We start from the raw sequence: 13,672 nt of genomic DNA, 5'->3' as shown, positions 1-13,672 counted from the left end.
CTCCAACTCCTCTAGGTTCTGTTCCAATGGTGCAGAAAGAGCTGCCCGTCTCCCCTCCCCCTGCCCATGCCCTGGCTCCGAGACCAGGCCCCAGTCTCTGTTCTGGGCACACAAGCCCCCATGGGCCTGGGAGCACATACGCTGGCAGTGCAGTCAGCCCTCCCCAGGCCAGCTCTAAGAGGAGCATGCAGGCCCTGGCAGCAGGCTTGGGACGGTTCAGGGGTGCCGGGCCCCTGGGGCATGGGCTAGCAAGGGCACACTCTTGTTCCCGTGGGCTGGGCTCCTGGCTCTGTAGGGACGGGTATGGTTGGAAGAGGACCAAAGTGGGACCTCTAAAGCATGGAGCTCAAGAGAGAGGTCCCACTTGCCTGGGTCTAGAAGCAAAGCTGTATTAACAACGAGCACAGCATAAATACTAACAAATCAGAAGAAATTTGAAACCCCTCAAATCAGCCTATACCAAAACCTGTCTATTGGCTCGCCCTTTCTTTTTAAGTAATGACGACAAGGGGCCTGTGCTGCTTGTCTCACCATGTGATTCTTGCCATAAGGAACACATGATAATACATTTTAAAATATCAACAATGGTGACCAAAAAAACTGTGGAAGTGTTTAGTTCACTTTAACAGAAATTAGTGGAACACCTACTAATGGTGCCTAGCACTTTGGGAAAGAAAGAAAAGCTTTTAAGGTCCCCTCCATTCAGAAGTACACAGTCCAGGGGTGGTAGGGTGAAGGCAGTAGACAGACACACACACACACACACACACACACACACACACACGCATACTGCACAAATATTTGGACATGAAGGTTCAGAGCAGCACTATTCACAATAGGCAAAAGATGGAAACAATGCAAATGTCCATCATCAGGGGAATGGATAAATAAACTGTGGTGTATTCATAAAACAGAAATATTATCCAGCCATAAAAATGAAGTACTGGTACAGCTACTATGTGGATGAGCCTTGAAAACATTATGCTAAGTGAAAGAAGTCAGATACAAAAGTCCCCATATTGTATGATTTCGTTTATAGGAAATGTCCAGAATGGGTAAATTCATAGAGTTGGAAAGCAGATTGGTGGCTGCCAGGGAGTTGGGGGGTGGAGAAATGGTGACGGCTTAATGGGTACAGGGTTTGGGGGTGATGAAATGTTTGGAACTAAAGAGGTGGTGGTTGCACAAAATTGTGAATGTCACTGAATTGTTCACTTTTAAACGGTTGATTTTAAGTGAATTCACCTCGATTTTAAAAATAACGCTGATAAAATTTAGAATATGGTATGAGCTACCACAGACTATAAGAGAAGGTATCAATACTACCAAGAGAGCACTTGGGAAGCCTTAACTAAATGCAGAAATGAGGCTGTCTAGTCTCAAACCACCAGGCCTTTCCCCTTTTCTGGTGCTCAGATCAAACATGACTTCACCTCTTTCCCTCTTAAATAGAGTCTAAATATCAAGCTTATTTTCTCCCTTTCCTCTCTTAATTCTTCTCACTTTTTATTAGGAGATACTTCAGACCTATATGAAGGTACAAGGAATACTACTATAAACATCTATTTACCCACAACGCAGCTCAGGAGATGCAGCATTACCAATACAGTTGAAGCCCACTGTGCAGCCCTCCCCAGTAGGATCCCTCTCCTTTTCCTTCCCCAAGGAGTAACCGCCGTCCTAAGCATGGTGTTTATCTTTCCATGGCAGCCTCTCTGGATGCTACACTTGCAGACATCTTTCACATGCATCCTTTTTACCTCAACACATGGTGAATTGAATGTTTTCTTAGACCTCATAAACACGGTATCGTGTTTGTATCCTTCTGGAACCAGCCTTTCTCTTACGCATTTTCTGCTGCCACCACCCATTCTTACTCCTCTGGGTCTCAGCCCCTGTGAGTTCTCATCTCCTCCCCAGCCCAGCCCTTGCCATCTTGTTCAGTTTACCCACAACTGTCCCAAGCCAGTGAGCGAAGGCTGGTCCTACCATAGGTGGGTCTCAGCTTCTTCCCCTGTGGCTCTAAAGCAATGCTCCCCAAACCTTAGCTGCATCAGAATCGCCCAGAGGGCTTGTTAAAATACAGATTGCCGGGCCCCATTCCCTGAGTTTCTGATTCACAGGTCTTGGGTGGAGCCTAAGAATTCTTGGGTGATGCTAATGATGCTATTTTGGGGACCAAATTTTGAGAACCACTGCTCCAAATCAGTGTCTGTGCTCAGGCTCAGCAGCGCCATCTGGCCTCCAGGCAAGCCAGGCCATCCGTGAAGTTTCCTTCAAAAGCACACAGCAGTACTGGGAAAAATACATAGAAAATGAGTCGTGTAATTGTAAATGTTCTAGTAGCCTCATTAAAAAAGTAGAAGCTGGAGTTCCCGTCGTGGCGCAGTGGTTGACGAATCCGACGGGGAACCATGAGGTTGCGGGTTCGGTCCCTGCCCTTGCTCAGTGGGTTAACGATCCGGCGTCGCCGTGAGCTATGGTGTAGGTTGCAGACGCGGCTTGGATCCCGCGTTGCTGTGGCTCTGGCGTAGGCCAGCAGCTACAGCTCCGATTAGACCCCTAGCCTGGGGACCTCCATATGCCGTGGGTGCAGCCCCAGAAAAGACAAAAAGACAAAAAAAAAAAGTAGAAGCTGGAGAAAGCAATTTTAATATTACATTTTGTTAACACTGTATTATTATTTCACCATGTGATTAGTTATTCATGAGACTTTATTGCTTACACTTACAGCACCTCTCGGACTAGCCACAGTTTGAATCTCAGCAGCCACACGTGGCTAGGGACTAATGTAGTACACAGCACAGCTCTAAAGGCTTGACCTACATCTCTCTTTACAAAAATTGTCTTAAACTTGACATTTTAATATAGTTTGGGCTGCAATAAAAGAATTTAAAACAGGCACCAAATGGTGGAAAGTGATACCGTTCAATGAGGGAAAAGTAGGTCAAAACAAAAGTAAAAGAGATTTGAGTTGGGATTATTTATCTAAGTAAAATCTGCCTGCATTTCAGTTTATTAATTTAAAACCTATTTTTAACTAGAACAAATGCTATCAACTATATCTTTAAAGGAGAAAAGTCATGTTATTGGATGTCACTTTTTGGAGTGATGAACTTTGGAATGGAATTGTGTTAATAAAATTCCCATGGGCTTCTGAAAAATGATAAATGCAAAAGTCGGGAACAACAGATCTTTTCTTCTTGCTCCATCTTCTTCCTATTTCTCTCAACTGCAGGATGAAATGAGAAAAAATTCACAATTATACAGCATTAACCCGCACCAGGGACTTTCTAAATCTAAGAAAACAGCCTCATGTACACGTGCTGCACTGGAGCGCTACAGCTCAACGACTAGAGAAGAACAACACGTTTTCCTCTTGCACCTTGGATTCTGGGTGCTCATACAACCAATGGATTCAGTCATGTGATCATAACAACCTTGTCTCCCTCTTGCCTAACACCATAAATATTTTTTTTCCCCTTGAGAGGCCATTCTTGGATTCAAATCAATCTCTCCACCTTAAAAGCCTGTGCTCATGGCACAAATGATACTCCCATACCCTCCCAGACCCTCGGTTTCCATATCTACCATATGAGAAAGCGGCTGTTATTAGGAGATACACAGCTGTGAAAATGCAGGAAAAGAAAAAGAAAAATGTCACTTAATTATTTAAATACGTTCAAAGACAAGATAGGCCTTAAGACTTCATTACCAATTCAGTGATAAACGATAGGCATACGATGACCAAGTTTCTTTTCTTTTGATTGTCACATAACACACAAAAATCTACAACCGGGAGTTCTCGTCGTGGCTCAATGGAAACAAACCCGACTAGCATCCATGAGGACACAGGTACGCAGGTTTGATTCCTGGCCCCGCTCAGTGGGTTAAGTATCCGGGATTGCCGTGAGCTGTGGTGTAGGTCGCAGACACAGCCTGGATCTGGCATTGCTGTGGCTGTGGTGTAGGCCAGCAGCTACAGCTCTGATTGGACCCCTAGCCTGGGAACCTCTATATGCCATGGGTTCGTCCCTAAAAAGACAAAAAATAATAATAATAATCTACAACTGAACAAATGTTCAGGTATCACTAAATGTGATCCTACTTGAAATTCTTAGCTTTCTACTATTTATAAGTGTCACATTCTAAAAGGTGTTCTCTCTTAGTACAGGAGACTGCACTTCTGTAGCCAGGTAATGAAGGCCCCACCAGTACTTTTACTGCTGCTTTTAGAAACTGTTTTCTAAACAAATGCTGGTCTGAGGTACTGATACATTTACAACTTGTTAGTAGTCTTACAGGAAGAAGACGAAAGACCTCACAAGAACAAATGAGTAGCCGTGAAGTGTATTTCAGTACATAATGCATTCTATATTATTAGGTGCATGAGTATTTTATTAACATTCTGAGCAGACAAAATTGAATTGTTAAACGAGTTTTAAACAAACTTTTTCTTAGTTTACTGGGAGAATTAAAAAGCCTAAAACCCAAAACTGGTAGGTGCCAGGAACAGCTGGGTGATTTTCAAAGCTATACACAGATACCTGGGTCTTCAGGGCCTGCCCTCGGCTGGGCCCAGATTCTTTTCGGGTTCTTCTTGGTTTTTGTTAAACTTCCCTTTTTCTGTTTCAGATTCAGCACCTTGGGCCTCTTCATTGGATTTCCCATTCTGATATTTTGTTGTTTCTTGGGTGAAGAAGAAGAATACAGATTTTGAGATCAGACACAGGAAGAAAAATCCCAGTTCATCAAGTAGTGATACCCAGTAGTCTACCCTCAGGAGAAGCAGGAGGATGGGAGCAGCCCAGGAAAGAGTAGCTGGGCACCCTCCTTCCCACTAATACAACACTTCCCTGGCCCTCACTTTTCTGTTGCTTGATGGTTTTCAGTGACATTATTTCTCTTTTTGCAGTAAATCTGCCACCCTGTGCAGCTGATGACTTCTGGCCCTTCAGAGAAGCAGGGATCAGAATTGTCTGGGTCTGATGCATTCTGTATATTTTGGTCAGAACTTTCTTGCAAAAATGTTTTGCCTTGAAGAAAAATTCTATGGTGCAGCTCATTAGTTCCTCAACCCCCTGAATATTTCACGTTTACCAGGGGCTCCCGCAGAGTTCCTCATGTTTTGGGGTCAACTCTGACTCCCGATATTTTTTTTAAGCCATGAACCCAGCATGGGTTCCTTTTTCTTCGCTTCCTCTCAAGCTCCCTCCCGAACACCCACCTCCACTGACATTGACCTGTGGGCTCATGAGTGGCACGGATAATCTCAGAACCCTGTCGGGGCTGGCAGAGGGCAGCAGGTTCCCCCGAACCCGTGAAGGCCCTTAGGGGGCTGGGCTCCCCCTGGGCCCCTGTGGCCTTCAGTTCCCACAGGCTCCGGCGGCCGCTCACCGTCGGCGGCAGGGGACGCCACCTGTGGTGGGGACTCCTCTTTTGCCCCTTCACCCGCCGCTCACCGTCAGGGGCAGGGGCCTCCATGGCCAGCTGCCACACGCTGGCCGTGTCCTGGGCCTCTTCGGCCAGCTCTTCCTGGGCGGCCTCCCAGGCTGAGGCCTCCTCCTCCGCCTCCTCCCGCCGCTCACCGTCAGGGGCAGGGGCCTCCATGGCCAGCTGCCACACGCTGGCCGTGTCCTGGGCCTCTTCAGCCAGCTCTTCCTGGGCGGCCTCCCAGGCTGAGGCCTCCTCCTCCGCCTCCTCCCGCCGCTCACTGTCAGGGGCAGGGGCCTCCATGGCCAGCTGCCACACGCTGGCCGTGTCCTGGGCCTCTTCGGCCAGCTCTTCCTGGGCGGCCTCCCAGGCTGAGGCCTCCTCCTCCGCCTCCTCCGTGGCCTCGGCCTCCGCGGGCCCCTCTTCCGGCCTCTCAGGCCCCTGGAGCTCCAGGGCCATGCTGCCGGGCGAGCGAGGCCGCGGGTGCACCATCACGCGGCCGCCGTGAGGCCGGATGAGGATGTGGTCGTTGTAGTAGATGCGGTGCAGCAGGGAGTGCACCAGATCCAGGAACATGAGGCGGAAGCCCGCCATGGGGAACTGGTGCGCGTCCACGGCCATGTCCAGACCCTCCTCTCCCTCCCCCTCCTCCTCGGCCGGCCCGATGTCCTCCTCAGCGCTCCCGCCCTCCAGGGCCACCGCCCCTGGGCCTCCCGCCGCCCCTGCGACTCCCGCTGCCCCAGGGCCCGGGGCCGTGTCGCCCCCACTGGGCCCGGAGTCGCGCTCCACCTCATCGCTGGCTCTGGCCTCCCCCGCCGCGCTCAACGCCGGGTCTCCATCTCTCGGGGCCGACATGGCACCAGGCAGTTACCTCGACGTCACCAGGGAGACTGCCGATCGCCTGTGGGGACAGGCGAAGGTGGTGGCCACCCAGGTAGCTGCCCTGAGGGGAAGCTGTGGGCAGCGGGCGGCGGGTGAAGGGCCAAAAGAGGAGTCCCCACCACTGGCCGCAGGGAGAGGCCCACCGAGGCTGGGCACCAGATGGCAGATGGCCAGGCCGCAGGGGAAGGACTGTTAGGCCACAGACAGGGGCAAGGCCAGAGGAGGAGACAAAGGGCCACGCCCCCTCGTCACGAGGTCCAGGCTGATTTGCTGAGAAGTGAGGATTGACGTGCCCTGCGTCCAGTGGATGATCAAGGCCCAACGGTTCTACGGTTGCTCACAATCACCTCCCTGTTCTTTGACGCCTTGGGGTTCTATGCTTTGTTCGAGTCTTTTAAGGTCCTAAAAGGCTTCTGTTCTTTTAATTTCACTGTTGTCCAAAAAACTATAGTGGTCCAATATATTGATAAGCTGGATTGGGGAAACTTCTTCTGTAAAGTGCAGAGAGTTAACATTTTGGGTTTGGAAGTACTCAGAGGTAAAATTGAGATCATTATGTAGGTATTTACATAACAAAAAAGAAAACAAGTGTCCGCAAATGTTTTATTGTTGAAATTTAAAAATATTAATAATTGCATACAATTGCTTATAATATAGGTCTATTAATGGGAAGAAGGGAATTCTTTTGAGGGAATAACATTTTGCTTAATTGAGAATCAAAGTTAGTGTTGTCTCATCAAAATTGCATGTTCGTCTGTTGGTCTGTAATGAAATTTTACATAGTTCACCTTTGCAAATAGCTTTTCACACAGATATTAGCAAAAAAATGATATCAATCCATGAGATAGGTACTTCTAAACACTAGCATCAATGCACAAGCATATGATTTTTTTTTTAGAGCCACACCCACAGCATATGGAAGTTCCCAGGTTAGGGGTGGAATCTGAGCTGCAGCCAAAACCTATGCCACAGCAACAGCAACACCGGATTCGAGAGGCATCTGTGACCTACACTGCATCTTGCAGCAATGCCAGATTCTTAATCTGCTGAGCCACAATGGGAACCCCTCATTTTAATTTAGCATATTTATCTCTTGGAAGGGATTTATAGAATTCTATTAGGCACTTCTCTTGATATTTGCCATTTAGCATGTCATTATAATCACTTCAAAATGAAGTTTATGTGAAAGTTCCTCAATTGCACAGTTACGTGGGTTTGAAATATGGAAATTCCCTTTGTACTTGCATAGAGGTCTGAAAAAAGCTGCTGGAACTGTAGTCTGAGCTTGGATATATATCTACGGCAGATTTGTATAGGAATAGAGATCTCGCTTCTTTTTTTAACTTTTGAAAACACATGAAGAGTATAAAGCAGCCTGACATTGCTTTGATTCAGGTAACTTTAGTTGTCATTGAAATGACCTTATCACAATATAAGTTTTGTATATAAACATTGTTTGCCTGTGATTTTAGGTTGAGTTCATTAAGAAATATCAAACCTACCACAAAAGCTAATTTCCAAAGCCATTCAGTGTTCAATAACAACTGAGGAGGATGTTCTTAATCAAAAATAATTCGGTCTCCACCTTGAGTTCAATAAAGTACATACACACAGACACACAGACACACAGACACACAGACACACAGACACACACACACAGAGTGGTAAGGAAAGTTAGGATATCCAGCTTTTATTTCTGACAAATTTCATAAAACTGTGATGGCTAAGTTAATGAGAGCGAATGAAGTTCCCCATTGACACTATTGATAACACATGAGAGATTGAAATATCATCTGCAATATAACTGCTGATAAATAATGTAATCAATAACCATGAGTGAAATACCTTGTATTTTCACAAGTTTTGTATGTTTGTTCACTAATTCTTTTTCTGTCTCAATGCATATTTTTAACATCGTCATTCATAACACATCTTAGCAGATTCTACTTCAGGTTACACTAAGTGTTTTTTCAACTTCTTCAAAAATATTTGACCCAGAGTAGTTCCATGAAGACCCTTCATAGATACCAATTCCTCAGTCATTTTAAACTCAGCAGTCCTCAATCTCTCAAGCCTAGTCTCCTCAATACTCTTACTGCCAAATTCTGGGGATGACAAGTATGGAAATTTTTGACATGTTTTGTAGATAAGTGTAAGCACTGCCAGGAAAACCTCAGGCAGATCTTGGAAGTCAAATCTCTCTCCCAAAATAAATAAAAATGCTGACTGACTGTCTGACTATATCCCTCAAATCTCTTTTAAAAAATTCCACTGCTCTGCCTCTTGGCATCCCAACGATGAGCTCATTAGGAAGCTGCCAATGCAAAACTATGGCTATGAGTTAACAAAGGTTACTGTGACTAATCATTTCAGAGCTGAGTTATTAGTGGTTAATGCACATATAAGGGACAGTAGTATCAATATAGGATATGATGCAAAAACAGTGCCTCTATCCATGCAATGAAAGGCGATCTTTCACTTGGAGTCCAAACTACCTTCAAGTCCCTTACTCCTCACCCCAATTTAACAATAAACAGCTACGTAGCTTAACACCATCACGGGAAAATCTCTGTGACACTCAATATGGAAGAGGACACAGAGCAGCTAAATCAAAGGCCCCCCAAGGAATTCAGACAAACCATTGTCAAAATACTTGGTGAAAAATGTCCACTGGTAGAAAAATCACGAGGGAGTATATGGGCCTTTAGTGGTTTCTGCAATTTCTCTTTGTGAGATTTTACTGTCAATAAATATAGCCTGCAAATATAAGTAATTTTTTCATGAATGAGTACACTGTTTCACTACTTCCAGTTCATCAGAAAGTTTCTAAGTCTTAGGATCAGAGATCAGAAGCCTGGCAGTTGTTCTACAGACTTACTGGGAAAAAATTCAGTCCAAAGCACTCTGCCCTTCATAAAACTCATATATGAAGAGCATCCCAAAAATCGACGTAAAAAGAGCAACAATTCAGCATCAACTCCTTAAATAAACAGCAACAAACAACCTAGCAATATTAATAACATCTGTTGATCCATGAAGTTGAGGACATACACTACAGATCTTAGCCATTCAATCATTCACCAGACAAGTATTTTTTTTTTTTTGCATTCTTTTTTTTTTTTTTTCCCACTGTACAGCAAGGGGGTCAGGTTATCCTTACATGTATACATTACAATTACATTATTCCCCCAGCCTTTCTTCTGTTGTAACATGAGTATCTAGACATAGTTCTCAATGCTACTCAGCAGGATCTCCTTGTAAATCTATTCTAAGTTGTGTCTGATAAGCCCAAGCTCCCGATCCCTCCCACTCCCTCCCCCTCCCATCAGGCAGCCACAAGTCTCTTCTCCAAGTCCATGATTTTCTTTTCTGAGGAGATGTTCATTTGTGCTGGATATTAGATTCCAGTTATGAGTGATATGATATGGTATTTGTCTTTGTCTTTCTGGCTCATTTCGCTCAGTATGAGATTCTCTAGTTCCATCCATGTTGCTGCAAATGGCATTATGTCATTCTTTTTTATGGCAGAGTAGTATTCCATTGTGTATATATACCACCTCTTCCGAATCCAATCATCTGTCGATGGACATTTGGGTTGTTTCCATGTCCTGGCTATTGTGAATAGGGCTGCAATGAACATGCGGGTGCACGTGTCTCTTTTAAGTAGAGTTTTGTCCGGATAGATGCCCAAGAGTGGGATTGCGGGGTCATATGGTAGTTCTATGTATAGTTTTCTAAGGTACCTCCACACTGTTTTCTATAGTGGTTGTACCAACTTCCATTCCCACCAACAGTGCAGGAGGGTTCCCTTTTCTCCACACCCCCTCCAGCACTTGTTATTTGTGGATTTATTAATGATGGCCATTCTGACTTCACCAGACAAGTATTGAGCACCCACCTATATACCCAGGGTTGTGCTAGAGAGACCCCACTCACAGATGCCTAAGACTCATGGCTCGCCCTAATTCATGGTCTAGAGGGGAAGACAGACACTTAGATAATGAAGACACAAGTGTCAAGTCCTAAAACAGGGATCAAACACACAGTGCTACGGGAATATGGGAGAGAGAATGATGAACTGGGAGGAGGGAAGGAAGGAACTGGATTGGTGCCTAGGAAGGTGCTCAAGGGGAGGGATCTCACCTGGATCCCAAAGGATCACTAGGAGTTTACCTAGCGATGGAGGATGGCAGGGAAGGGGGAAGGAAGAGGGCCTAGCCTGCGTAATAGATGTGTGCAAGTGTGTGTGCATGGGAGTGAAATGGCTCCAGCATGGGCAGTGTGGCAAATGGGCCTGCATAGCAGATTGAAGCCATAATTATTACTACTAATAATTAATTATTACTACTAAAAGAACTACTAAGAAGATCTTATGCCTCCTATATCAGCACATATTCCTCTTTGTGCTGCCAACCCCTTCCCCTCTCCCCTAGCACAGTGCCCTCCCATCCTTTTCACCTCCTGCCCAAACTGATCAACTGTATTCATTAAATCATGCATTTACACGTCTAACACGTTTATTGGGCAACTTCCAATGTACCAATGCCTTGCGCCATTGGACCTGTCATTTGTATCTGTTCTTGCTTGATACGTGAAAAACTCAAAGATGGCAGAATTGTCCATGGTCCCCATCCTACTGCCTCCCCCACCATCATTCCTGGGCCCTTCCTGGAGGGGTTGGCTAAGCTCTCTGGAAACCGGGCCCTCACGGCTGCACACCGTGTTCGTGTTCTGATGTATTTGCCAAGATTCTATTTATACTCAATCATATCCCCTTCAGTTGCCTCCTCCACTTATCAGCAGAGCCAAAACACAACATGATGACTGCTGTCAATCACGAAGCCTCCAGTAACCAAGTGTACACCTAGAGCTTCTTCTTGGTGCAGACAGGCGGGCCTGGGCACCGGGCTTGCTGTGGAGCAAGCTGTTGTCATGGAGCAAGCAGTTGCCAGTGAAAAACTCTGGCTATGAAGTGACAGGAGTGAAGAGGACCCTGGAGGAGATGGTGCGTTGGCAGCGGCAGCAAGCTCTCTCACTAGGAAGCTGGAGTTGGGTCCAAGTTCTTGGGAGGGACAATGAATTCGCACCAGTAAACAAAGAAGAAAGGACAAAGCTGAGCAAGTGTGCCTTCAGCAAATACCTAAAGCAAAACTGAGGGAGAGCCTCTTCCCAGTTTCTGACGCGGGGGAGGTGGGGCCTCTCTTCATGGTAAGGATGTGGCCCAGAAGTCCAAAGGGTCAGTGACCAGGAGCCTGCTCTAGCAGTGCAAACCCACCCAGGATGTCCTACTCCCTATCTCGGCTGTTTGGGTGCTGCCTGCCCTGCATCTGCAGCCATCCATCCACCCCTGACTTCTGATCTTCTCCAAGACAGGAAGTTGGCACAATCCAGGATTTCAGATTTCCTCAGGGAGAGGTGCTCTCTTTCCCCACCCCGCTCCCAGTCAGTCAACAGAAGTGGCCACGTCCTTGCCCTGTGCAGACCCATCATCGGGGTCAGGGTGGGACGGGGCAAGGACCCAAGGCCACAGCAGCCGGAAGAGGTTTCTACTTCCTGTCGGACGTGGCCGGGCACACTCCCTGAAGACCAGTCCGGAGCTCTCCTTGACAGCCAGGCCCCAAACTCACCACCTCCAGGAAGCCTTCTGTTCTGGGTCTGTTCCCTCTCAGCCCCTTCACAGGCTCTCCCGGTTGTGCTGAGATGTGTGGACACAGGTTGGCTGCTCTCAAAAAGCACAGGCAGGAGTTCCCATTGTGGCACAGTGGAAATGAATCTGCCTAGCATCCATGAGGATGCAGCTTCGATCCCTGGCCTTTCTCAGTGGGTCGGGGATCTGGTGTTGCCATGAGCTGTGGTGTAGGTCACAGATGAGGCGCAGACCTGGTATTGCTGTGGCTGTGGTGTAGGCCAGCAGCTGTAGCTCCAAGTCGACCCCTAGCCTGGGAACCTCCATAGGCTGCAAGGGTAGCCCTAAAATGCCCAAACAAACAAACAAATAAACAAACACAGGCGCTCTCGGGGGACGGTCCAGACCTTCTTCAAGTTCCTGATGCTCACGGTGCCTTTGCACAGGTAGGTGTTTGTTGACTGAATCACGGAGGCTGTGGACTCACTCTCACCGCCAGTGGTGCTTCTCCTCTAGCTACCCAGAGCCTGCCTGTGTGCAGAGGGCCTTCCCATCCTCTTCCTGCCCGTCTCCAAGGCCTCTGCAGGGCCTCCTGGGAGGCTTCTGCTCCTGGGACCGGGAGTGGCGCTCATGCTGCTGCCATCTGGCGGGGGCAATGAGGGACTGTGCCCCCGGCGAGGCCTCACCTTGCCACACACACGCAGGGAGAGACGTGTCCTGTCACTGGCCTCCTGGTCCACCGCATCACAGCCAGACTGAGCTGTGGATGCTCACCAGAGAGAAGCACCACCCCGGGGTGCCATCTCCCTGGAGGAGCCCAAAGCCCTGGGGTGAAGGGCACAGGGCCCTCAGGCCTGGCACCTCCTGCTGTTCCGGAAGCCACGGGAGGGGTAGGGGACCGACAGGCATGCCCCCCATTCGAGGGACTCGGCCTTGCCTCTACGTCCCAGGGGGGTCACTGCACAAGCCTGTGACCTGGAGCCCCACCCCTGGGAGTGGGCTGGAGGGTCAGGGCTCCCTCCTTCCTATTGAGCAGGAGCCGAAGCCCTGCTGGGCCCTGGTCCTGGCCGAGTTGGCACCGCCAGTGGCCCCTTCTCATTCTCAGGCTTGCCGAGCTTGTGGGGTTTATATCTTTTCCTCCAGACTCAGTTGTCCTCCTTAAGCTGAAGCTCATTCATCATTCTTGGTGATTGTAATATCTACTTAAACGACCCATCCCACACCCTAGACTTTTACTTTCATTACTTCTCTGTTATGTGTGTGCGGTGAAGGAAGGTACAGCATTTATTGCAAGGTATCAAGGGAACAGTTAAGGGTGGCTCATGCTCAAAAGACCTAAACACCCTGATGGCTTCCGAGGAAGGGGTTTTCAAACAAGGTGAGAGAGAGGGTCATGGGGAATACGATCAGCTCATACATGGTTCTCTGACTGGCGAGTGGTGTGTTAATCAGGTGAGGTCACAGGGCTTAACACTATGAATCTTCAGGCTCCAGCCCGTCTAGGGACTATGTGCTCATGGTCCCCACTCTCTGTCTGGGTGACAGCTCAGAAATGCATCACCTGCTTCTTTGTCTCTAAGGCGCATTCTTTTTTTTTTTTTTTGTCTTTCTGTCTTTTTAGGGCCACACCGGCAGCATATGGAGGTTCCCAGGCTAGGGGTCGAATCGGAGCTGTAGCCACCAGCCTACACCACAGCTCACGGCAACACCAGATCCTTAGCCCACTGAGTG

General features: G+C 47.7%; 1 protein-coding gene across 1 annotated transcript; it reads right to left on the bottom strand.

The window, feature by feature from the left end:
• Nucleotides 1-216: 216 nt before the first annotated feature.
• On the bottom strand, nucleotides 217-6,288 carry CT47C1 (cancer/testis antigen family 47 member C1). Its single transcript, XM_047764245.1, is given in 3 exon segments — nucleotides 217-289; nucleotides 4,548-4,773; nucleotides 5,238-6,288. Coding segments are annotated over 3 exon segments (1,350 nt in total).
• Nucleotides 6,289-13,672: the final 7,384 nt, after the last annotated feature.

This window comes from Phacochoerus africanus, chromosome X (assembly GCF_016906955.1).
Source record: "Phacochoerus africanus isolate WHEZ1 chromosome X, ROS_Pafr_v1, whole genome shotgun sequence".
NCBI classification, from domain to species: Eukaryota; Metazoa; Chordata; class Mammalia; order Artiodactyla; family Suidae; genus Phacochoerus; species Phacochoerus africanus.
Note: the sequence above shows the minus strand (reverse complement) of the source record. Positions and strands in the feature narration are given on the sequence as shown.